The following is a 27,027-nucleotide window of genomic DNA, read 5'->3' on the forward strand; positions in this document are numbered from 1 at the left end:
GTTATTAACATTTTCTTTTTCCATTATATTCTTTTTCGGTTAGAGAAACTGTGATTCAGTCAGAGCTGCACACCGCATAATAAGAGACGACAACAATAAGGAGCTGTCGTTTCTGTGTCCTACTGCCAACTGTCACAATACAGTGCAGGAGAAGCCGTTCTCACGAGAGATACTGGACTCGCACGTTGAACAAGGAATCCCGTGCGAGAGTTGAAGGTGCGGTTTTGAACGGCGTCTAGCTTCCCAATTATCGATTACTTATCTGGAATATGTTATTCCATTTTAGAAAATAAAATATTGTCTCGCGATGATTACCGCATTTAACGGCAATATTCGGCTGGACAAATTTTTTTTAAAGTTCTAATAATTTACTTGTAGTTAGAAGATGAGAGTTAGGAGTGTCAACCCAAAAAAAGGGGTGGCTTCAAGAAGAGATTGTCGTCTGGATATAAGAAGAAGATGATCGCCCTTTAATGGAATCATTTCCGCTCCTGATCCCGCCCTATTTTTCTCTCTTTTTTTAGTAGAGTAGGGATCGGCTCTTTAGATAAAAGACAAAACAAGTTAACAACCCAACACTGGAAAGAAAAACAAGACAACCATCAAAAGTTGGGAAAGCACGAACGCAATCCATGGGATGGCGACGATGGAACACGCAAGTGTCGGCAAACTTGCACCGGACGTAGATAAACCATCATCCGTTCAACTCGCAACCCCCCCCCCGTCCATCTTCAATCTCCTCCCGGCGTCTGCAGTGTAATCCGCGTGAGATAATTACGGGTTGTTATACGTACAGCGGGCGTAAAAAGAAGGGACTCGGGCCAGCTGCTTCTGTGCGTCATCCGTTGGAAATCAAAGAAGTCAAACGAGGACATCCAACTTTTCTTTCTTTCCACGCGAATGGGAGAGAGCCGAGGGATAACAATCAAGATTGCAGAAGAAGAATCAAGTAAAGGGCGACGAATACGACGGCGGAAGGAGAGACTGTGCGAGAAAATAGAAAAGAAAGGAGTTGGTGCCCTTTTGGCTCTTCCCAATCGAGATTTCCTCACACCCTCATCATGTGTTGTGTATTGTTGACTTGACGTGACTTCTCATCTATATAATCACGTAGCGGCTTCGTGCTCCATTCTGATTCTCTGCTCTTTTCCTCTTTTTATTTCTTCTTTTCTTTTATTCACTTTTTTTTCTTTCTTCTGTGTCCTTCTGTGTCATCGTGGACCTTTATCATCTCACTGATGTCTGTGAGAGTCGCAGCAGCCGGGAAGGAGAAAGGGCCGTTTCGGCGGAGTACTGTGCCACTGCCACTAGTCAAAGAGGAAATGGGAGGATGACGGTAAAGAGAGAGGGGGGAAGTTCCACGCGGCCCTTTACATACAGACCGTAAACGATGAAAAATAAATTTATAGATAACATATAGAAAAATAGATTGGGATCTAGACACTGCGTGGTCGGGGAATATCGTGCCCTTATGTTACAGCACTTAAGCCAGTACCGTATATAATAAATGATTATTAAAAAATCAGTTTATAGTCTGATATTCAATTGAATTTCCCCCCTATACTTCTCTCCTGGTTCAGACTTTGGAAGTTGGTTGGCAATAAAGAAGAGATAGAATAGGAACGGCTGCAAAGTAATGGAAAGCAGACTGCGCAATAAGAAACATACCTCTTCGCCTTTAATGTCCTTGTAGCGAACCCATTTGGCCAACGATTCCCTCCAATATTCAAGTAGAAAGTGTTCAGCGAATTCTTGTCCTTGGCCGTTGCCGAATCGTCCTATCGAAAGAAAGGAAAACCGAATTAAATAAAGAACCACATAAAAAAAAGAAGACTCGTCAAACATTCATTTGTGCGAGGATTGTTTCCCCTTCACCTACTCTCTTTCTCTATTTAGTCACTACCTTGATTTTCGTGATTGTTCTGCTGCCGTAAAAATAAACAGTGGCCCAAATGCAAAATTACAAACTCGTACAAACCAACTTTTCAGATTTACTAGTTCCCAGCAGCAGCTTCTAATTATTCCCTCCTTACCCTTACCTTGCGTCTCGACAGCCGTGATGACGTGGTCCGTCTTCAAGTCGATCTCGAGCCAGTCTCGTGGCTGATGAGTGGCCTGTTGGCGAGGACACCACGCGCCTCCGTTCCTCTCCACGCGCACTCTGCACATAATAAGGAAATCAACAAGAAAAGAAGAGAAAAAAGAAACAAATTATTAGCATTAGTCGTTTGTTTGTTTGTTTATATTTTGTTGGATATTTATTTCATGTGATGGCCGACTGATCGTGACGGGAATCATCACAAATCAAAACAGTTGGCGGCCCAACAGTCTAACGAATTCCTCCTAGTTTATTTCTGCCTGTTGATGGACGCCAGTCACTGGTCCACCACTATGCACTCGATTTATCAAGACTTTCTGGTCCTTTCGTCGTGTCTACACGATGATGTGTACAACACAAAAAATGGGGTCTGCTTCGATGACTTCATTTTCGTGATCGTTCACAGATGAAAATTGCGCCGAGTCAGCCGAAACTCGAGAAAGAATAAAAGGATCGGGAATAAAGGCGCTGGCTTGACCATAGAATGGAATCGTGAGACCGGCAAGGGCAACATCACTTGATTCTGATGGTGTTGAATGCGATGGCGACAAGAAAACCAGGAGGCCAATGGCATTAATTCTGTTGGAATTCCCGTCTTCATCATCGACGTGTCTCTGATGTTGGTTTTAGCTACATGACTCGGTTCATTTCATTCCCAGTTTTTCTGCTTTCCTCTCATGCTGATTGTTTACTTTTATACAATTTTTCGACTTGGGTTATTTTCCTTTTCCACGGAATTGGTTAAATATATATATTTTTTTATATTTAATTCTATTCAAAAGAAAAGGAGAAAACTAAATTTAGCGGTTTTCTTCCACCGGGGCTGAGTTACATGTTTGGTTGTTTGTGTCGCTCTTGTCCCTGGAGCAGGATCGTAACTCGAGACTCACTATTCGATTCACAACATCTGGTTAGTGTGAGCTGCCAATTAGCGATCAATAGCGTCGTCCTTTTCAAGAATCGATTTTAAAGTGAGTAAAAGCTTTGCAAAAACCGATATGATATCGAAGAAGATATAGAAGAGTCTTTCAAAGTTGAAAGTTGGAAATGGAGTGAAAACGGAAAGATTGGAATAGTCAGCATACAAAATTAGCGTTTCTCTATCTGTTCACAGCTTGAACGTCAGTGTCGAATGAAGTAGAGAGTGGGTCGCTGTCGAACGATATCGAGTTTGACATGCTGTCATGGCTGTAGTGGAATGTGCAACGCTACACTGCCCTTCTACTTGTGTATTCTTCCGGTTTTGATCGATTCCAATAACCTCCAAATCTTGGGAGAGATGACGTCAAATGCCAGCGAAGAAGTTACCCGTCACCCATCAACTTTTTCCAGCTTGAGCTTATTTCCTAGCAGAACGAATCCTGTCACCAGTATTGAAGAAAAAATGGAAGACTAAAAATTGTAAGATGAGATTCGCGTTCACTCGACCAGTTACTAACGTTTTCGTCTTATTTCCAACAGATTTGGAATCTGAAATCTTTCCACTCTCATCTCTTAGCGAATTTCATTCATTCAGCTTCAGAGGATACTTGGCTGATCCATGAATAATTCAGCAGAGGGAGAAATTCACACATTGAAAAGTGAAATGTAGTACCTGGCGTTGTGCGGTCCGACGCTGGCGCCGTCAAACGACGAGCTGGCGGCGATGTCTTCGTCGCGTATGGCTCCCGATTCCATGCCCAAGGCGCCGACGCATTGACCTAATTGAGTCGTTCGTGCGAGATGCGAAAAGGAGACGACAGGAACCCGACGACAACCAAAAGACAAAAGAAGTGAATTAATAAATTTATGACACTGTAGAGACTAGAGAGAGAGGAAAAAGAAACATGAAATAACAAATGTTTAAAGAAGAAATTGTATAGTCTAGTCTAATTTACTAGTGGATATGTTTTATACAGTTTGTGTCATAAAGAAAGGCGGCCGACACATTTTCTTTTATGAAAACAAAAGCCGGATTCTGCCCCATTAAGAATTCAGCCTCCGCTGACAATAGAACGTAGTTGTTGCTTTCTTTTGTTTTCCAAAATTTTGTTGTGTCTATTTCATTAAATTTCTTTCGTCGAGTCGAGTACCGGCACTCGGGGGCACACTCGAAATAGTCCAAGGGAAAACGCAATCAATGTTAATTGAAAAAGCTTGATACAACAGCCAGCATCAAGAAGAGTCTGTCAGCAGCCAACAAGGGAGAGAGTCTGCGCTGTTGTACAACTGGACCTCCTCGGGCTCTTCGTCCGGCACTCGAGAGTCAAGATCCGAGTACAAATTAATCGACACCCAAGAGATGGGCAACACACAGCGCCTCATCTAATGAAAAAGACACCCATCCAACAGCACATTACATTATCTTACGTATTATTTCCTTTCTTTATTTTCTTCTTCGTCGCCATATTTTTTTGTACACAGCCCCTCATCTTTTCTTGCTCTTGAATCTTTGACGTACGCGGACGTACGTCACGCTGAGTTGTCACGTCCAACTTCTCCTGATTCCACGAGTAAATTAGGGCAAAGCGCCATTTGAAAACGGTCTTTTAACAAGTAAATTGCCGTGTTACATGACGAGTCAACTGACGCATCAAAAAATAAGATTTAAACAAATTTCGAAAATGGGGATCCTTTGTTGAGTCTGAATTGCAAAGTGTTGTACGTACTCGTGTCGAGTGCGGCTGCTGGAAGGACGACGGTCGTGGCCATCATTACGACGATGGCGAGCGCTGCGACGCTTCCCACTCTGCAATCTCGACGACGCCGTGATGTTGGTGCGGCGCACTCCATGTCTTGGTCCGACGCCTACCGACTTTCTTCCGTCGTCAGTCTCGAAGTAGACAGAGCACGTCTCTCCTGCCCCAAACGGCTTCTGGAAATTTAAAACAAAAGAGAACAAAAGATTTTGAGATTAATTACTGCACGCTAGTCCCGTTGTTTCCATCAAACAGGATGAACTTTGCAAAGGAAGGCCCATCGCAGTCGTCGAGAGGTATATTCATAACGAACGCAAAAGGCAATCGGTATGCAAAAGGAACTCTCTCCTCTGATCTTTTCTTTGAATAGGAGGAGCTTTATGATGGAACCGCCCGACGGAGCAATCGAGAATGAGTTTCCCGCCGTTAACTTCAAATACGATCTATTTATATGCCACGGCATTCATTATCAAGTTGGCGGTGCACGTCTGATTTGCAGTCGGATCTGAATCGAAATTCAAAGTGCGCGCCTTTACAGAGAATAAACAGAAAGTCAGATGACGAGATAGAGCAGAGACGAATCAGCTGGCAGAGGTACTGGCCGTGAGAAAGATGAACAGGGTTCTACAGAAACACGAATATGAAAAAAGGAAAAAAAAAAGGGAGTCTGTGAGATCGCCGCTCCTGTTGGTCGATGGGCCACGCACAGCTTCCGCTGCTTTTGGCCGCTTCGTCTTCTTCCTATATAGTAACTCCGGTCTCAAGTTGCCCGTCGCACCGCTGAGCTAACAATGTGCTGCCGCTGCTGGGCTACAACCATCATCAGAACAATCGATCCTAATCACAATGGGGGAGCCGGAGCCCTCAGACTCCTTCTTCCTCCTGCAGCTATGACCCAATCACAACGGATAGTTACATTGGGTTCGGAACGTACAATGAAGAAGACACAGAACAAAGAAAGGAAAAGGATAATACAATTTTGAAATGAAAAAAAAAAACGAAATCATCGTTGGATTTTCTGCATATGCAAATAAACTAGGTAGGTCTATGCTAAGATAAAAATATTTAGAATAAAAAAAAGGAAAGACGGGAATACATAGACGTTATATGTACCCCATGGCGGGATCAATAATGGAATATCCCTACACTGTCTTATATACTACACACAGTTTGCATGTAAAACAATACCACAAGAGAAACTCGTTGGTACTGGCCTCTGTCGGGTTATTGCCATAGGAGTTGGATGCTGGGACTCGTGTCCTTGTGCTACCACACATGCAGCCTGGCAGATGTGTTTATTCTGTATTGTTGAGACCCTCTCGCTGTGTCTTTCTCTCGAGTCTCTTTTGTTGGAGAACTTCCATCAGAACAGAACAACTTTGTCAGAAGAGCTCCTATGCCAAGTTGGAAGTTTTCCACTTTTGATTTATACTTTGATATCGATATCAAGAGCGAGACGAACAGGACCTGACTCCCGTCCCCAAGTCCTTGTGTTATATCGAACCGCCATCACGGACGGGGGCGAACGCCTGAACGAGAACTTCAAAACTCTCATCGCGCTGAGTTTGGAGAATATCAATGGGGAAAAAATCGGAGGGGAGAAGGCGCCTAGGCTATTCTCTTAAACGGGAGAAAAAAGTGTAGAGGGTGTCATATCAACCGGGTCATTTAACGGATTGCATGAAAACGCGGACCGCTGACTTTTGAATAGGATCGAGAGTTGAAGGAGAGTTGAAGGGGATGATCCACAGCTCAATGTACATGGCAGCAGCTTTTTCTCGTCGTCGCAGATGCGAACGGATGCAGAGGGGAATTCACAAAGATACAAGTCCGTTTCAATAGTGCGCTGGCGCAAAGAACCTTCTGTACTTGTACACCAGAGAAGAAAAGAGAAGCGGTGCAGAAGGGCTCCCTCTCAAGAGAGAGAGAGAGAGATGTGTGCACACGGTTGGATCGTTTCTGGTACATGTATGCGTAATTACATATATATTATGCATCCGCCGATGAATATATGTGCACTGTGGTGGCGGTGAACAAACAGATACAGCACGGAGTAGCAGCGCTGAAAGAGGCCACGGAGGACGCGGATTACATCTAGTACCCGTCCGCTACTAGTCTCGTCTTCTATTCATCCACGTCATTATCCAGTATGAAAAGGACTAGTATTTCCTGTACAGAACCAAGATGAAGCAGCGACCAACAAACTTTTAATTGCCCGTGTGTTTTCGGATAAAGAGATATGCGGCGGAGTGTATTATTGAAACCGCCGCCGCAATCGAATCCAGATAGACTCGAGAAACCGGGGGAGCAGACGTCGGTTGGTTATGGCTTGAATTTCCCCGTCTGTTTCAGCTGACAATTTGCGTCAATGGTTTCTCTTTTTTTACGATTTTAAATGAGAGATACGACGAGGCTTGATGGGTGAAACCCGAGGATATCTTTCCCTCTCTGAAAATAAGTAGAGAAAAAGACGAAAAGAACTGATCCCTCGTTACACACGGGAACTGTGCTGAATAGAAACGAGTGTAAAGGTTCTCCGTTCAGTATTACTCTCCCCCCTCATCGCACGGCCTTTGCCTGGATCTATACGTCGCAGCACATTTACTTGCGTGTGTTATTCGAGAGGATGGATTTAGGTGCCGTATATTTCTGGATAGTAGACGTGCGTATGTATAGGGCATGGTCGTATCCATTCGCGTTAAAGAAATAAGAAAATACGAAAGGAAATAAAGAGGCGAGAATCCAAAGAGCCCGCATGGGATCCACGACATCTGACGTGCCAGGGAAAGCGGAAAGCCCGATTTTTATAGATGGATCGCACAGCAGCAGAGCAGCAATCCCTCCGCTTATTCTCTTATTGTCGCCGCGTCCCTTTTCCATCCATCCACCCACCCACCCCCTGGATATGCACCAATTGCGCCATCCACGTGACGGTGGACCGACTATGCCGCGCTGGATGCAGTGCGTGGAATGGACGCGAGTTTCCCGCGATCTAATACAGCACAGACATAATAAATAACAGTGGGCTGCCCAACCGACAGCCATCCCCGAGGTGCTGAATCTCGCCATTTATCCTCGACAACAAACCGACGACCACGAGAAAAATATGAAAAACGAATAGAAGAAAAAATCCAAACTAGTTGGAATCCTATTCACGTAGTTTCACTAGAATAGTACAAAGGAGCTACGGGATCCTTCTTATTTCTATTATGGGCTATAACATCCGATTTCTAGCCGAAGGAGAATGTGAGAGCCGCGGGAGAGCGGATCAGTCGGCTCAAGAAATGAAAAGAAAAAGACGAATAAGTTTCGATAAGATGAACCTAATCATTTCGGCAAAGAATTGGAGGAGAAATTTCTTTTTTTTTTGTCAAATAACGACACAACTTGGCGGCGGTCGGATTTCACGATTGTAATTGTCCAGTTTCTCTCTGAAATTCCTCGTCATCTCTGAAAATCTTTTCTGGAAAAATATCAACGGGCCAAGAATTTTCTGGCTGGTCATTATTTATTGACGCCAAGGCGGAGAGACGATGGACATTCTCGTGTTACTCGGACGAGTCGAGCCTCCCTTGATTGATCCATGCGCGCGCGCGCGCACCTTAACACACAGAAACTCACAATGGCCCCTTTTTTTTCAATAAAAGTGGGAAAAGGGGAAAGAAAAAATCCTGGAAAAATCCGAACAAGAGAACGTCGCCGGAGATTTCTATCGCCTGTCCCTGTTCATCGTTTCCCTTGGCTGACTTCTCATAATTTATTCCACGTATATGCATCTATAAGTCTATGCACGGCCTTGTGTTGTGCACCTTCGACCAGAAAGAGTCTCCCTCCTTTTGGTGGTGGTGGTGGTGGTGCATCTGTCCCCCCTCATTTTCGTCGTCGGTTGCTGTTACCTGGCCGGCCCTTGGTGGCGGTCGATGGAAATTGAAACGCGCGCGACCCGTGTCAGCTAAAAGATGCAGTCGGGATAAATAGTCGCCGTGTCCTCTTAGTCTTTTCTCGTCTTTTCTCCTTTCATTCCTGAGGCTGGACCCCTTTTTGCGGTCGAGGGAGAGACGGAGAGGAGGGCCATGGTCGTCTCCATGGATCCGTGACCCGCGAGGTATTTTATTTTTATTTGGTTTTTGTCCGACTTTTCCACCGTGTGTCGTCGTATCTTTCGATGACGTGCCAATGAATATTCCAGCATTTATACATAAACTTTTTACATAATCGGTAAAGTTATTCCCCTTTTTTTTTCTTTCCTCCCTGGGCTGTTTAGATCCTGGCCTATGACCGGCCAGTCGCTATTACTCCTGGACCGTTTTCCCCCTGCGTCTCCGGTTCCCATTTTCCGTAACCCCCGCAGTCGAAACACTCGACGACAGTCGTTTTCTCTCTCATTTGACGTTAAACTTGATCGACATGATGTCAAGAGACTGAAGAGAGATGGTCGATTCAAAACCGCTCCCTCCTTCCCTCCATCCCTCCTTCGCTCCTTCGCTCCGACGTGTACCGGACAGACGTACAGCAACTTTGCTCCACTGTGGCCCTTTATTCCCTTCGCTTATACAGTCGAGCCTCCCTCATTTTAATAGGTCGTTAAACCAAGCGACTAATGAATGCGCAACAAAGTTTTCCCACCGGGACTCTGTGCATCCGCAAGAGCATCAAAGTATTCCGGCTGTCTTCCGCTCTCTCCTATCGCGAACCATTTGACGATGTTTAGGCTGGATGCGGCCAGCTTTAATCGTATGAAACATTTCTCCATTAAACGCGCAGTGAAAAGCGGTGAAAAGGGTAAAAAATAATACGAAAGCGCGTACTCGTTTATTTATTCGGCCTGAAAAATGTTCTGGTCGTCCACTCTGCCCTGCTGTTATTCCGTCAATTCCATTTTCGAAAGGGCACCGAAGCAGCAGCCGAGTCCATCGAGTGCGAAATTGTCATTCTCCGCCTTTTCCTCTCTCACTCTCTTGAGAGAGACGGAAGCAAAAGAAATGGACGCATCCTTCAACATCCACCATTTATTTATATGGATACGCATAGGCCATAGAGAGGCAGAAAAGAGAGTGGCGACCGGGGTAGACAGGCTACAACAGCATTGAGCTTTAAGAGCGTTCTGTTCTGTTCCGTTTTCATCGCCTAGTCTCTTCTTCTTTTCTCCGCTTTTCTCTCCGACTGACTTTGGCTCCCCCCTCGAAGACTTTTTCTGGCCCGTTTTCTTTTCCTTTCGTGTCGACGAGCAAAGGTAAAAATATGCACAGACACAAACACAACAAAAAGGAGAAGCTGAAAGGAATAGAAAAAGAAGAAAAGGAGTGAAAACCATTTCATTTTTCTTTCCAGCCCCTCACACACACGAGTCCCACAGTCTAACTGAATCTACAATTTCTCTATTTCAACCCGGATGGACTCTCAGTCCTTTGACTCGAATCATAATTCACGTAGACATGAGATATATGTACACATACTACGACTACTTTTATGCTTTTAGCTGTTGTATGGAGGAATAGAGTGGAAGACTCTTCGTCTCCCTCCACGTATGATTTCGTCGACGTTCTTTCTCCCTTTTCTCGTCTCTTCCCATTGCAGTTCCCAGTAGTTTGAGCGCTGCAGCCCCCACATTTCCCTCTAGAGTCTTTTCTGTGCGCTTCTCGCCTCGCTATATAACCTCTCAGAGAGATCTATAGCGCGACATTAAATACCTCCACAGTTCACATAGTCCCACACATGGCAGACGAGCGCGGATGAACTGGCGGACTCGGACGGGCGACAGACAGAAACTGAGGGGTCCAATAGGTCCATGAATGGATGCGTCAAGAATATAAATGAATAGAAAATGACCAACTTTGAACCGGGCCCATGCGGTTCTTAGTTACTTCAGTCCCCCCTTGCCGCAGTTATCACTTCAACGTATATTTGTATTTTTTGTGAAAAAGTCAGCTTCGCAATGGCGCATTGGCCATTGTAGCTATCTTATTTACACTCCAATGCCAAATTTAGCAGTTATGCGAGACTTGGTTGAAGGCAATCTCTGTCTCTCGACTTTTACTCGATTTTTATCTTTCCACAAAGAGCGGCGATGGATCAAATCAGGAGAAAGCCCTACACGCATGAGGCACAGCACTCGTCGCGATTGATTCGGCTGATAATAATTTTGAGATGCCTGTGCGGATGCCAAGACTTGATGTTTCGGTTGACGTGCACGCAGCGCAGCGCATATCAAGTCACCATTTTCTCTGTCGAATGGGTCTCGAATGACAGCCGGGAAACGAATCTCAACATTCAAAACCCATTTGATATTGTATGCCGGTGTATATGGCATCATGATTCGAGTCAAAGAGAAGAGAAAAGAGAAGTAAAGAGTCATCACGAGTTTAACATCTGCTGCGTTTTTGTGACTCTTTTTTATTTTCCCCCTTTTTTTCCTACTCTCTTTGAAATCATCCTTTATGGTGTCGAGTCGACTGGAAAATTGATCAATGCGACAAAAAGTCACATGGAGAGAGAGAGAGAAAATTTACGTGTGCGTATAGAGTACGGAGTAAGTATTAGGGGGTCGCTCCTAAAATGGTTCGATGGCACCACTCAACGCCGACGCGGCCACGATTGATTCCCTTTATGACAACTTTTGTTTGTTTGAATTTCCTTATACTCAGTTGCCCCCCTAAAAACGAACGGAGAATGTTGTCGTCGTCGACCGCCGTAAATCACAGTCGCTGGCCGGTGGCAGTTATCCACATCGCTGGAGCGATGAAAACTCTGATGGAGCTGCGCCCGTCCAATACACAATTCCACGTCGTGACAAACTTCAGCCCTAGAATCCTCAAGTTCTTGTGCCAGTCTGCCACCCTATTATGGGGTTGTCGTTTGCTAGACGGGGCGGCCAGCTAGTTTCATATCGAGCCATTGTTTCTCCTGATGAATCAAAGTCACCACAACAACTGCGGGGTTCAAATAAGTTTCACAGGGAACTAGGGAAGAGATGATGGTCATCCTGGGTAGCTCCACTCCCCCCTTGTCCAGCAAGAGACCCAAGAGGAGAAAAGAATTGACGGTGGTGCTGCTGCTGGTATGTGGCTGTCGCTTAATGGAGCGTGTAACAACAACGCGGAGACTCTGGGAGAGGAGAGATAATAGCCGACCCCAACGATGAGATATTATATTCCGACCCTACGAAGAGACAAATCTTGAAATAATATACACGGCCTTTCGTGGGCGCTTTATGTGGACTGACTGCAGAGTCTTGGCCACCGCTGGCCATGTTGTGGTGCTGGTAGGGGAATAAATAAGAGAACAGAAGAGGGCAGAGAGATGGAAGAAAAGAGAATAAGAGAAGAGAGAGAGAGCTTTTAAGGTCGCCAAGATGAGAGATGGAAAGGGAGTTGTTTCTTCGTGTATAAGTGCTAGGAGATGGAGACACACAGCAGCTCCGGCCGGGAAGAAGACGGAAAAGAAAAAAAGGGGGAGGGGGGAGACCCAGCAGAGAGCAAGTGAAACTGAGAGAGAGAAATGTTTGGCTGTTTGGGGTTCTCTCAATGCGAGGATTTATGACGTCCATATCGAAATTTATTAGACTTTGATTCGACTGCGAGTCGAGAAGGAGCGAACAAGAGAAGGAGAAATGGAACAACCTCCTCAACGACCTGGTAATATCCTCCTTTAAGGAAAAATAAATAAAAGATTTTGTTTTTCGTAAGAGAGCGAGAGGCAGAAACAAAAAGGCGTAGAGGGTTCATTAGGCAACTGGAACTGGAACGATATATTATTCCATCCAGTGTGTAGCATGATACCGTACCGTCTATGGAAAGGATCGGGGATGGATGGAGAGAAGCTTATAGTACACGGACGAGTTTTGGGTCTTTTCCTGTTTTCAACTGCAGTCGAGAAAGAGGCGGCAACAGCAGGAGCGGCGGCAATGATCGACACATAGATACAGGAGACAACGAAGGGGCGGAGTCGATCTGAAGCCAAAGAACAGAAACCGAGCGAGAAAAACCCCCACAAAAAATAAAATAAAGGAGAAAAGGTCCACGACCCATTTTTCATCGGCTAGAATGAATTTTCTAAATCTATTGTGTGTCCATCTCTTCTTCCCTAGTGAAGTTCGCTTAGGGTTCATTAAGCTTCTACCCGGGAGGGGGGAAATGCAACCGAGTCTCATTAATAAGTATGCAGGAGGCAAAGATCCGCTTTTAATTCTTTTTAATGCTGTTTCTACCTTGCGTCATTTTAAAGACTTCAGTTCCTTTTTTAAAATTTATTCAGTCGCTATTGATCGCCTTCTCGTCAGCGGCCTAATATTTCAACAGTCCCAGAATAGAGCGAACACTTATTCGAACCCAAATTTAGAACTATTAATAATATTCAAAAGCTTTTCATTGTCGAGGACGTTTTTACTTTTTGAAAAATATTGAAATCAAGAAGAGGAAAGTTTGAAGAATGGGAAGGAGAGTTTGAAGTTTTCGAGAAACAAAAGAAGACGAGGCTCAGTTTGGAATTAAGGTTGGTGAATGAAACAGACACTCACGTCCTCATCTCCTCTGCTGCGCTTCTTGTTGTTTTTTAACCTTCTCTCTACTTCTGAGAATGTTTTCTTTCAATGTTGCTTCAACGTATTGTGTGATACGTATGTCAACGTTTGTTCTCCCCCCCCTTTTCTTGAGTCGAGACTAGTGTCGTCTTGCTTGCTACTCACTCACTCTCTTTTGTCTCAACAAAGAATGCAGTTCATTCTTTCTTAGCACCAAAGTGTTTCAACTAAACTAAAAGGTATTGCACCATAGTTTCTAATCTCAACAGGTTATGGGCCCAGAGATTGACGTTTATTTACCACTGTCGTATTTATAATCTGTACAAGTTCCCAAGTTGAACGGAATACTCAATGACACCATTGAATGCCCAAGTTGGACGGAATACTCAATGCACCATTGAATGCCCAGTACAAATTCTGGATGACAACAAATGCCCCTACATTAATGTCGAGGGAAGATCAACAGAAGAAGCAATCATTCTTGCCTGGCATGATCTAGATTTTAAAAGCCCAAGATTTTATTTTCAGTACTACTGAAACGAGTTGCCTAATCAATCTAGAATCTCTGTTAAAGTCATTCACTTCTAAAATAAAACAATTTTCTTCTATCTCAAAAAGGAGTTCGAAACACCCTTTTGGATTGTACATCCTCTTTTATTATGTGGACACTTTTAACTCAACAATATGAGCAGAGCGCATCAGAAAAACAAACATGTTTTAATTGATCGCTTTCTTCCGCTACGAGTACGAAGCAGGAAATGATAATGGCGCATGTTTCAAAAAACAGAAAGCTTAGTTCATCAATTGCGTGATATGGGTACAATGCTTGACGATGATCAACTAATCACACAAGTTCTTATGACTCTCCCCGTGTAATACGCAAGTTTTCGAGAGGCCTGGGCACTTTTACAATCTACTGAACAAACAAGAAAGAAAAATGATAGCCAAAATTTTACGTTTAAGAGTAGGCCTAATCAGGACGTGAAATGGCTCTGTTTATTGCAGCACAAACGTCGACGTCCTCACAACTCACATTCGCAAGACTTAGCCTATGTTCTTTCTGTGGTTTAAATAATCATGTTTTTGCCAATTGTCACGAGCGTAAACGCGAACAAGGTGAATCTCACGAATCTCAGCATGTAACAAACGCAAACCAAGTTCAAAAACCAAGAAATCTAAAGTAAAAATTGGATTTAGTCTAAATCAAACATTAAATTATCGTTTCTCACGCTCCGTTCAGTTTAAGGGGTTGTGTTGTTTTTTAACCTTCTCTCTACTTCTGAGAATGTTTTCTTTCAATGTTGCTTCAACGTATTGTGTGATACGTATGTCAACGTTTGTTCTCCCCCCCCCTTTTCTTGAGTCGAGACTAGTGTCGTCTTGCTTGCTACTCACTCACTCTCTTTTGTCTCAACAAAGAATGCAGTTCATTCTTTCTTAGCACCAAAGTGTTTCAATTAAACTAAAAGGTATTGCACCATAGTTTCTAATCTCAACACTTCTTCTGGAAATTCCTCTCTTGCATAGTGTCTCTCAGCTTCTTGCGACTTTTCCGGACTTTTGAGATTAGTCCACCAAGGGGAGTCAAGTGAGTCTTGAGACGAAATAAGAGAGGACAACTTTTATCTTTTCTTTTTTCCTTGCAGAGGCAAAAGAAGAGAAGGCAAAGTCGTTAAAGGTGCGGTTGCACCCAGTAACTTCATCATTTCTCTTTTGTTTTGTTTGTTTTACCTCCTCGGCGGTCGTCTGTGTCTTGTATGTGTGTACATGAGAATCGAGAAGGAGCGGACCAGAAGCGCAGTGACCTCCTATCCAGTAGGGTTGGAGAGTTTCAAACTTCGGACATTATTATCGTGTTAAACGCGTTGCCCATTCGGTGGTGGTGTTAACTTCTTGTGGGGTCTTTTTTTTCCTGCGTTATATTGCCTTCGCTATCTGTGTCTGTTTAGGCTGCACAATCATTGCCGGCATTGCCCGTCGTGTGTTTGTTATTTTGCACCGACGAGCGTCACGAACGTGCGCATCGGGACGAGGCGCAACACAAGAGCGATGGCGGACGAAGGGAGTGGATGGGTTGCGTAGGTGGGATTTAATTAAGCAGCCATACAAAATGAAATGTCCACCCTCGCCAGTAGGTCGTTTTTTTTTGTTGTTGTTCGAACTAGCCATAGGAGGAATTATAAGAGAACCAGAAATACCAGATAAAAAGTAATCATATATTCGGAAACCTTTTCGGGGCTCTGCTGGGCTACTCCTCCCTCTTAGTGTTGCAGTTTCAAAGTGGACAGAGAATAAGAAGAAGGGGGACCAGGCAAGGCAACACCAGCAGGATGTTTGTGTGTCTGCCTGTCTGGTCGGTGTGAGGGAGCACAGAGACAAAACCTGCACGTTGCATCGGACGAACAATAAAAGCCACAGCGGAGAATCCTCTCTCGTCATCCGACCCGCACACAAACACATACGAGAGGGAGGCGATAGTCGGTGGGGTCGAGCCGTCGAGGGATAATGAAGTGAAAGGGGGGGACGGGGAGAAAAAGTGAAACAAGGAGAAAAAATGGGAAAACGGTATTGAATAACACTTAAAATTATGCTGCATTCTATTATACCTGCCCTGCTATGAGAATTATGGTAAATGGGCTTCTCTTATTCCAGAGTAGTGCGGTCTTATATTAAAACCGACTGGAAATGACAAAATTCTTGATCATTTAGAAAATTCATTTCTGCCTTGTATCCAAACCGAGTTTAGGAAAACTAACGTAAATATTTGTGACTGGATTGTGGCTTGCGAGTTACCACCCAACCACTTTTAAAACTCTGGGGAGGTATTGGATTATTTAGTAAACAATTCCAATCGGTTGTATCAGAAGACTGGAGGGGTGAACGAGGCGATGTCGGTGGCCTCCGTTCGTGTGAGACAACAACAACACAAACAGCAGCCCCAGAGTACAGAGAACAACGTCAGAAATCAGAACGAGGGGTCCCTAACGGTAATGGTAGAGGACGCAAAGATGGGCGGCGGAATTTAACTGATGAGAGACGACTGGCGTGTAGAGTCTCTCTGCTGGGAACAGAGAAGAGGCTATGTGACGCTAAAGAGGACAGAGCAGCATCTGAAAGCAAAAAAGACGTGCCATCTGCTCCCCGGATAGTCGATGGATCTCTTATTCTTAAGAAACAAGCGACGACAGCGACAATCTGACGGCCCTGCCATGACGGCCTTCATCTATGATGCGCAGATTGAGCTCTTTAAGGCAAAGTGATTGCGTCGAAGTCAATCTCGGAGCAAAGTGGCACAGGGATTATGTCAATCCCTTTGCTCTTTAGCCTTAAAAAAAGTGATTTAAAAATCTGCCATTTTTGTTATCATTAGAGGCGTTCCCTATAAAACGTCATCTACTACTACTACTAGGTAAAATGGATAAAAATGTTTGAACCGGCTTTTACTTTATTTTTATTAAATTCCGAAAGGAGAAAGAAACGGCACTCAGACAAACAAAAAATAAAAGACAATGTCACGAACAAGATGTAAAAATCCATTATTCTACGCACCTAACGCCTAGCTGTTTTGAGAGGCAAAGAATGAAGGAATGAGAGATAGATGGAATTGGAATGGGATGTGAGACAGTGAGAAAGAGAAAGAAAGAAAGAAAGAAAAAGAGATGGATGAAATTTGATTTATGATAGCCGCTCGGAGTTTTTTTTTTGTTTTTTTTCTGCGCCGCTCACGCCACCGTGACCGTTCACCCGTTGACTGATGGATGATCACACAGTCGGGCCGTTCACCACGACAACGGCAGTTTCCCCCTCACATGGCTATCGCACAGATGGATCTGTCGTGCGGTTGGCCGTGATCAAGTACGGGATGACGAATTCGGCACGGCCCTGATTGCCGCTATTCACACAGGACGACTCGCTCACGTGGTAGTGTTAACGAACGGACGGAGGAACCCAAACGAAACCTCTTCAGGCACACCAGGGCTGATGTGACGTGTCCATCGACTTTGATTTTCATTTATTTTATTTTATTTGTTTATTTTTTCTTTCTTTCTTTTGTTTTCGCTTCACCGGGGCGGTCAACTGCTCCATCCACAAATTCGAGCTAATGACTTCCATATTCCATTGATCTGAAATACGAGTTTCACCTGATTTTGAGTTCCTCTGAATGATTTATTTACGCTTCTCTCTGGACGTGGCTCTTTAGCGGTTAGCGTGAACGTGATATAAAATATAAAAGGAAACACCCAGTCGACCCACTTCGTTCACAATTTGGAATTTGACATGAAGACAAACGGTTTCCCAATGGCCGCTGGTTCTACCAAGAAATCCTATATCTAGACCGGTAATCAAATTGTCTTGTGAATATTTTGAGTCTCTCTCCTTCGTGATTCAACCGCACTCAATTAAAATGAACATCCAAGCCAGAAATAAGAAGAGTCAAATGGAGAAGGAGAGACCCTCTAATTTGAACCGTTTCAATTATACGAAGCAAGGAGGAAATTACAGTAGAGCAACTGAACGCAAGAGATGGAAAAGGTCCATCACGGCCAACAAAAAGAACGAACGAACGAAATGAGAAGGTTGGACTAACCCCGCCACAGGCGCGCTGTTTGTGTTCCGTTCAAAGATGAATGCGATTTCAAGTTGAAAAGGAGCAAAATAGCAGAAAGAACCTGAGCGGCGTATGCGTGTTGTGTCGTTATTCATATTCCCCCTTTGTTAATGGATGTACTCGGATGTACTTGAATGTGTGTACAAGCAGATTCGTTTCTTTTTCTTCCATATTTGATTGTTGCATTGTGCCGGTGATGATTGCGCAGCGGTCGGGCGGTTTTGGGATTAACGGTCGACCACCTCGTTGTGGTTTTGTTCCTTCCATCCACTTTTTTGCCTTTGCTGTCGTGCTGTCGTGTTGTCTGTGTGCGGTGGTGAATGCGTGTAACATGTGCAAGCCATAGAGTAGGAGATGGGTTCTCTCGGGTTCTCTTTATTTATTTCCCTTTTTCGGTTTGTTTGGTTGCGCGCCTCTTTCCATCCCTTGTGACAATCCACGTACTACATGGCGACTTGACACGCGAAACCAACGGCGAGGCTCAAGAGAGAAACAGAGGGGCAACGAAAAGGAGAAATGGAATAAGGAAGAGGAGAGCTGCTTCTGGGAGGAGTCACATATGGTCCGGCCAAAGTGACATGATCTTCTTCGCCCTTCCAAGTTCCAGCTTCCATCCCTCGGCTCGCTCTGTTGTGTCCTGTGCTAAACACACACAAACAGACACACGCTGACCATGTGTGTCAGATCTCAGATTGTATTATCGTTAACCAACTTTTTTGGTCAGGTTTTTCTCTTATTCTTTTGTTTTGCGTTCCTTAGTCTTTACTAAATACATTGGCGTCGTGTGGCGTCGCTCGTACCGCCAAGTGCGCCTGGCTGCTGCTGTTGGAGATTTGTTTCGGTTTGAAGTCGACGTTCTGGAACCCGTTGAGCTATGAGACTAACCAACCAAGAATGTCTTCTGCGATATCTGTTCTCTTTCACCAAAGTTCTTCTTTTACTTTTTTCTTTTTTTTTCAGAATGTTTTTAAAATTCCCGCGTTGGAGTTTCAACAGAGAGCCACGGTTACAAAAGGTTTTTTTTTTTTAAAAGAAATTTGTTTTATCGTGAGCTATTCGAGAAGGATCAGTCACCCCTTTGACGTCATGTTCTTTCTTTTATTTATTTTTTTATTTTTTTTGGTTACTTTTAAGAAAATTCAATAAAGGAAGAAATGAGACACTGCGTTTCGATGCTGATACATTTGACTGGTGAAGTTGATGACGACCAACGCTTGGACCAACGTTTCTCTAGCGGTTTAGCCCCGTAAAATCGTAACTTGGAAACATTTTCATTTTGTGTGATTATTTTGTCGTGTAAATTATCGACTTGGATTTTACACGGCAATGGTTGGGTTTCGTTATGGAACGGTTTGATAGGCCGAATGAAAGTAACGAAATCAACGTTTTGAAATTTAAATAATTAATATTTTTTTTAAATAAAAATAAACTAAAATTTTTCGGAAATGTGAAGATATATTACGACCGTGTGGAAAACGTATCCTCACGAAAACAAATAAATGGCGAGAAATAATATGAATGCGAGGTGAAGAAAACGATGGAAAAAGATATTTTTCCATCATCCCTCGACAGACCAGCAGCAGCTAGACGGAACAGTGGACCTTTCGAGCTGTAAAACATCAAATAAGAGAACAGCGGGTCTCTCCTTTTTGAGGAGTTCTCGTCTCCCCTCGCCGTGTGAGTGCAGCAGATCCATAAGCTGCTGCTACTTCCTGCCTATTAATACACGACTGCTCCACCACCGAAAAACATCAACACGGATTGCATGAAAAAGGAAAACCAACAAAGGCGAAGGGAAAAGAACAAAAGCTTCCAGCTAATTTCAACCAAACACTAAAAGATGAAATGTTCCGTCCGCTTTTCAAAATGCCAAGGAAATATTTTCTCCGAGACGTGACGATCTCAGCGTCAAACTCATCTAATTTCACAACGCGCACATACAATTCCAATGTGTGTAGTGGGTGTAATGGATTCCAACCCGCTTCTAACTGGCCCTCCTGAATTCCACAGACTGAAAAACAAAATTCCCTTCATCATCAAATCAAAAGGAAAAGAAAGAAAAGCAAAAGGGGAAATTTTTCATCGGATCTTGTTACAAACACGGCGGGTTCTTCTTCTTCTCCTCCATTGCACCGACTCAATACGTACGTGCATTTACTGCACGCAGCATTTTCATTCGTTTTCCCTGTTTGTTTTTTTTTTCCTCTCCTTCCTTCCTTTCTTTTCAGGTTGAAATGAATTTCCCAGTATTTTCGTGTACTTGTGTGTGAGGGTGTTCATGAAAGAAGATTCAAAAAGAAGAAGAAGAGAAGGAGGAGGAGGAGAGCTTGTTTCAGTGATGTGTCGAGTCTGATGGGGCACTGATTTCTCCTCACCGGGGTCCCACTCTCCCGAATTCGGAGTTTGACTGAAAGATGGGGGGAAAAAAAATCAAAGAATCAAAGAATAAAAGAGAAAACACGGACAGAGCGAGAGGTTCATCGGGCGCGCGCGGTCGGCACGGCGGAATAGAAGACGAAAAGGAAAAAAAGACGAAGATGGATCGGGTTTTTTCCCTCTTTTCGGTTCCTGACGTTCCTCTTCTCTGTCGGTCGGCGAAATGTCTGTCCCACTACAACCCCCATTCTCCTCTGTTTTTCTCCTCGCTGTGGAATCTAATTCTTTTCTAGCCCTGCTGACTAGAGGGTAGAGTAGAGTGTGGTACTTTGACTACTACTAGTACTACAAAACTACCATGTGTACCAATATACACACCATCCATCGCCCATCAGTCGACTTGAAATGACCCGCAGTGTACCGCATCTCTTTTTCTCTCTCGGCTCTGGCGGTCAGGCATCGCTGAGCTGAGCCCGTCTGTACTTTGTCTGTGTGGAACGCGTATGGCAGATATAAATATAAACGACAAACAGCAACAACAACAACAATTGTTGTGGATATAGAAAGTGTGAGCTCCGAGTGCGGGATAGGTTCCGTATTTTTCTTCTTTTGTTTTGGTTTCGAAACTTTTTTCTTTATATTTTTCTTTTGTCCGCTCGTTCGTTTCTGATTGTCGACCCTGGCATAATATCCTCTTGGATGTACAGGAGGAAACTTACAAGAGACAATTTTATTATCTGCTAATTATTCACATCGTTTCTTGTTGGCCGCGGGATATTTCCCTTTCTGGGGATGAGCTAGAAAATTGTATTTAATAAATTTCTGAGCATTTCTATTGAATTTTCGTTGAATAGAATAACATATAACTACAAGTCTTTTACACACTGCCGCGATTGTGTATGTGATGATGTAACCAATTGCATAGGAAGGCCATCATCACCAGACAACGAAACGACCCCGAGTCGACTAAACAAAAGAAAAGTCAAGGGGAGCGAGAGAACAAGAGCAGCTAGGAGACAAAAAAGATGAAAAGAGAAAAACTTAAAAGGGAAAATTAAAAAAAGAGAAAAAGAAGAAAAGGTCATTCATTTCCAATCAGCGGTGCTGCTGGGGACCCAGTCTTGGGCTCGTTACCGAGAGAAGGGAATTAGGAAAGCGATGATGAGCCCTTAATGAACGGAGACCAAAGCAGCCGGGCTGCATGGCTGCAACCGAGAAAAAAAGCAAGTAGTTGGCGCTGCCACGACAAACCATGGAATCACCAGAGTCTCGGGGAAAGACGGCGAAAGGAAATTAATTATACAACCAGTCAAAACGAAAAAAATTCGTTGCTCTCAAAAAATGGTTCAAAAATAAAATTGAACGAGGCATGTAGACGCGCTGTCCCTTTCTCTTTTCTTGAAAAGATCCTCAAGTCACATTGACGCGAGAGGGGGGGGGGAGGACTGACTAATCAGACGACAAGGCTAGTGATAATATGTGGAGCACATGTCCCGATGGCGTCAGAGCCTCACAAGGGCGAACCGCGCTTACAGCAGATTCTTTCCGTCAGTTTCTTTTTTTGTTTTATGTTTCAGCTTTTTTTGGGAAAAGAAAACGGTTTAAAAGTGTCAGCCGATGGAAAGCTGACTTTGATTTACAAAGTTTTAACTAGAAATACGGAAGATGTCGTCACAAGTCGCAGCCCCCCAACCCACCCCAGCTCGTAATTCATGTGATTTTCCTTATTAGAATGAGAAGTAGAAGACGACGATGGGTTCTAAACTTGGTGGTGTAACCCTCTGACTCGTACGAATCCCTCAACTACTCCTCGCACGGTCCCTCGCCTTTCATCTGGAAGAAGAGGAACACCACAGACTACCTGGGTTCTTGTACAACAAACAGGGTTCCCTCCCAGTGTCTACCTCTCACAGTCTCACCTTTTCTCCTTCCCGACGTGTCACGGTCTTTTCTCTCTTTTCAGTTTTTACTTTTGTGAAGCAAATGCCATGACAGCTGCATAGTCGCACGGCTTTTACGACAGTCTCTTGGTTTTATGTCGCACTAACACCTCGTCGTCAAAGAAAACAAAAGATGAAGAGAATGAAGCCGACGATGGCCATTACATTTCACATGCGCGCCCTTCGCGTGGCCACATCTCTCAATCAGAAATCGAATACTTTCATTCCCACAGAATGCGGGACATTTGTTTGCTATTGTCGTTCTTCTTATTTTTGCAAGTTGTTGGCTACACAATTCCATGAGTTAACGGTCCTTCGACTGCCTAACGCAGAGATTAGCGATTTTTTGTTGCGTCCCTGGAAAATTGGAAATCATAAAAAAAATTGGACAGAGCCGGACAGCGCAATTGTTTTCCAGGTAAGAACCACAAAAGGACAAAACAGGACACAACCCAACTGACCAAAACGGTCATTATACAATCCATCACACTGTTGAGCTCATTTTCGTTTCTTTCGTTTTCACTTGGAATTTTTAGTTTTTTTTTATTTAGAAAATCAGCTGACAGGGACTGCTGCATCAACTCTCTCTCTCTCTCTAAGCACGTAGCATTGTAGATGACAATGAAAGACGACGTAACAAAATAGTCCCGGTGACTCACCTTTTATTCAAAATCTGATGTCGGTTGTTCTAGTTGATTTGGTTCCGAAGTTGGTGACGATTATTTCCAACGTCTTTTGGCAAATCAAAAAGGAAACCAAGGTGATCACGATGGGTGTGACGGTCGACCGGTCCGGAGACTCGATGACAGAAAATCCAACCAGAGATCACGTCCGACACACACTGATGTTAGTTAATCCGATCTGTCGATCACCGACGAACCAATTTGGCGAGGAACCGGACACGGGCAAAAACACGGGCGGAAAACAGGAAAACGACACGATGGTCGAAATTGATCCGCAAAGTGACCGGGAAAAGGACAACAAGACCTTCGTTTTTCCTTTTTTCGACTGTGTCCTTAATTCGAATTGATTGTCAATTGATCATTCAACTTGGACTGCCAAGTGGAAAGGATTCAATTGGTTTGACAGTTGACTTGGACTCTCTCTCTTCATGCTGCGAAATCAGCCATTCAATCAAATTTAATTGAAAGTCGGGGTCACTTGGACACTCTCTTTATCTTTTCTTGATTTTTCGGTTTTCTCTTCTCACAGCCGTCGCGCAACTCTTTCCAATATTTCAATTTGCACTGGCAGATTTCACTCACTCGGATCGGCACTTTGATAGGAAACGGCACAAAACACGGCGAAATATTCAACTCGAAGACAACAGACAGAGAAAGTGACTGTTTTGTTTGTTTTTTTGTTTTGGCCCCAAAAAACCCGAAACTTGGAAAACTTTGCAAACGACGAGATACGAAGCAGAGAGACGTGAGACGTACGTTGTAAACAGCTCGACTGCTGCCGCCCTACTGACGTCCTTTGCTGAGCAGACGGTTGGGTTAACAACACGAGAGGGCCTCCTGTGTGTGTGTTGTGTGTGTGCGCGCACAGCATCGACTCGGGACTCGCATAGTCGAAGAGGGAAGCCATGGGCTCGAGTCGTTTTCTCTCCTTCGTCAATGGCCCGCAGCGATGAGCGAGTGAGCCCCGTAAAAAATCCAGAAATATAAATAATAATAATAATAATAATCGAGGAGAAATATCGCCGTCGTTGACTCGCGTTGTGTGCGCCAGAGTGGGCGCAGCTCATCGGAGAAAAGCGAAACGACCGGGAGAGAATAAGCGGGGAGACGCCGAGAGACGAAAGAAGAGTAAGGGAATCTTATGGGAAAATATCAAGACAAGAAAAGAAGGGCAAAAGTATTATTCGATATCGATTGCACCGGGTGGGTTCGACGGCCATCATAGACCGGGCGAGTTTTCTCTCTCTCGTTCTCTTCTTGACTTCCTTTCTTCTCCATTTGTTATGTATAGGCCTACACACGTAAAGAAATAACGTCTACCCGCCTAAACGTTATTGGATGATGTACAGATATGGACGATGTGATGGACTCGATCCGACTCTTGGTGCATCGTCTACCAGCAGAAGCGGTTCGATTGGGGGGGAATGAAAAAGTCAAGGAAACGACACACCACCCACAACAAAAGGAAATGAAAAAACAATAAGAAAAAGGAAAGAAAGAAAAAAAGAAGAGAAGAACAACAAACAGAACGGACGACCGAAACCCAAAGCGATCCGAAAATAAGAAAACAAGAAAATAAGAGAGACGGCCAGTTGCACATGTGTTGTGGGCATTGGGCTCATGTCCAAAACTTCCCGTTGATTGTGTAAACCTTATGCCTCGACGACTATAAGCTCGCATGTATACAGTCGGGGAATAAATCTAAACATGGCGCAAATAAAGAAGCGGAGAAGAGAAACATTGGACGACGCAAACATGACTGACAGTCAAAGTGTATAAAACCTGTCGGGGCCCAGTAGATTTAATACGTCAGACGGCGATATAAATATACCTGAGCATCTCCACCAAACGTTTTATTTCCTTTATCAGGTAAAGGCAGCAGGTATAACGTCAGATTCCTTTACTGTGGACTCGGCTGTTTGCCTCGTCTCTTATATACAAGAAAAAACAAAAAGGACATGCCCGATCGATTATAGATATCGTGCAACACCAAAAAATAGGCCTAGCATAAGGAGAAAAAGAGTTGCTTGATTCTTCCTCTGTTTCTTCTTTGGCTTTCTGCTGGAACTCGGTGAGCCACGGTGATTTTGGGCTCGTAATCGACGACGACTCCCCTCGGTGTTTGGTCCGCGTCCGTCGCTGTTTGCTGCCGTGGATCAGCGGTGATCGACTGCCTCACCAAGCCGCTAACCGAAACGATGAGCCAACCATCGAGGCGATCTTCATTTCTTTCGATTGCCGAGACTATAGGGGGAAAGAATAACAACGATCGAACCATTTGCAGCCAAATGCTTTCATTAGGTGAGTAGATTTCGGTGTGGACGCTGAGAGCCCGAGACATCGCGGCTGATTAATGACGGGCTTCTCCCCCAATAATTCTCGCCCCCCTTTTTCCTATTTTCTTTTTTGGTTTCGACCCCATTCTTTTTCATTTCTCCGTAAAAGAGACGATTGACGTGGTTCCATATCGCAAAGAGCCAAGGAAAAGAAAGGGAGAAGGTGCTGCCCTTCAACGAGACAAAGCGCCCGGCTGACGCAATAAGGGCACGTGTGTGCTAAAAGAAGGGACCAGGGATAGACCGACGACATTCATCACCCAGGACCCAATATTTCGCCTTCACGGGGGGTCAAGAAGAATCGGAGAATGAAGTGAACCTCTGCCGCAACTCTAATCAACGCCACACTTGCTGTGCTTTTGTGTCCGTCAATGGATAGGTTACATAGCCCATTTAGTCCGACGACCGTTTTTCAACCTATTGTGTTCTTTAAGTCATTTTTTCTCCTTTACTTTTCATTCCTATTTCCATTTTGACTTTTTATGCATTTTTTTTCGGGGGAGGGAGGGGGATCTGTTGTACAGTCACGTACGTCTTCTTACAGTACCTGACAAGACCAGCAGGTGTATATTGTGTTTTATGCTGAAATTTTTTCAAGTGTAATGTCCTCCCATTGCCACGAACCACCACGAAACGAAATTTCTGGTTGGAAGTGGGGGGCGGAGGGTTAGTTGTTGGTGGGTAAATGTTAAAGAAAAAGGGAAAAAAGAGAATGAGGAATGAATGGAATAAAAAGAGAAAAAGTCAAAAGAATGTTATTGCTTTCTCGGAAGGTGTTGATGGCTTCCCTGCGGATTTTTCTTTTCTTTCTTTCCTCGTTCACTTGACACTCGCTGCTGGCCCTCACCCCCGAAGACTACGACTTGCCCAATTCGATCTGCCGTTCTGCCACGTACTATAGGGTATAGGCCGGTTAGGTGTTGCACGGCAGAGTTCTTGTCTAACTTGGGGGTCTTTTGGGTTCCTCTTGGGCTGCGGCTTGACTCTCCGCTGCGGTGCTGCTGTGACAGGTCGGAAAAAAGGGGATCTTCTCGCTCCTTTGGTTAAAAAAGCGAAGGCAAAAGGCAAACCATATTGGGTGGGGCGCGGTTTCGTTTTCCTCCCTTATACGAAAGAAAATGTCTTGACAGCAGCCAGTCTTCTTCTTCTGCTCATTTCTACTCACCATTCTTTCATATTCTTTCCTTCCCAAACTGGAAAAAAAAGAAAAAACAAAACTTTTGGCAGGGACCTCGTTGATGGGTCGACGGGGCGTCTATAGCCCCCATTACACGGCACTGACTGGCAAGAGACCGCCGACCGTTTCGGTCCATCGCTTCTCTCCTCATCTCTCGTGCCAAAAAGGAAGAACAAGAGACAGAGCGGTGGCTGTGCTGGTCTCCCGCAAGAAATCTCCACTCAGGATGTTGTTCCATCGACTTGACTGATGTCTCCCATCACTTGATGGAAGCAGTGCAGTGCTCCGCTCTCCTTCATTTCTCCCGTGCCCAGCAGCTGGTCGGTGATGCGAGTGAGGCTGAGTGTATCGGCTCGCGCCATGTCTGGTCGATGGCAAGTGCAGCACTTCCACAGTACGTGTGTTCGACATGTTCTTTACTTATCCTTTCTTTGTTGTTTTATTGTAATTTGGTCATCGAGTTTTATCGATGTTGCAAAGGGAATTGTTTGACAATTTTCATCTGTCGAAGTTTTTAACAAAATTTGATTCTGACCCAAAATAAAAACTACTGAATGAAATTTCGATATTTTAAAAAATAATTTGGGGTTACAGAAATCAGGTATCTTTTAA

General features: G+C 44.2%; 1 protein-coding gene across 2 annotated transcripts in view; it reads right to left on the reverse strand.

Annotated features, from left to right (window-relative positions):
* Nucleotides 1-23,742, reverse strand: part of LOC124198878 (discoidin domain-containing receptor 2-like) — a 34,735-nt gene extending 10,993 nt beyond the window's left edge. Inside the window, exons 1-5 of one of the 2 annotated variants that reach the window (XM_046594945.1) lie at nt 22,879-23,742; nt 4,747-4,952; nt 3,693-3,798; nt 2,040-2,161; nt 1,669-1,778 (exon numbers count right to left, since the gene is read on the reverse strand). In XM_046594945.1, the coding sequence (XP_046450901.1) occupies nt 1,669-1,778; nt 2,040-2,161; nt 3,693-3,798; nt 4,747-4,870 (462 nt within the window). In that variant the 5' untranslated portion in view covers nt 4,871-4,952; nt 22,879-23,742. Of the gene's footprint in view, nt 1-1,668; nt 1,779-2,039; nt 2,162-3,692; nt 3,799-4,746; nt 4,961-22,878 lie in introns of both variants that reach the window. The other variant, XM_046594946.1, reaches the window with a different exon arrangement.
* Nucleotides 23,743-27,027: the final 3,285 nt, after the last annotated feature.

This window comes from Daphnia pulex, chromosome 7 (genome assembly GCF_021134715.1).
Source record: "Daphnia pulex isolate KAP4 chromosome 7, ASM2113471v1".
In the NCBI taxonomy this organism is placed as follows: Eukaryota; Metazoa; Arthropoda; class Branchiopoda; order Diplostraca; family Daphniidae; genus Daphnia; species Daphnia pulex.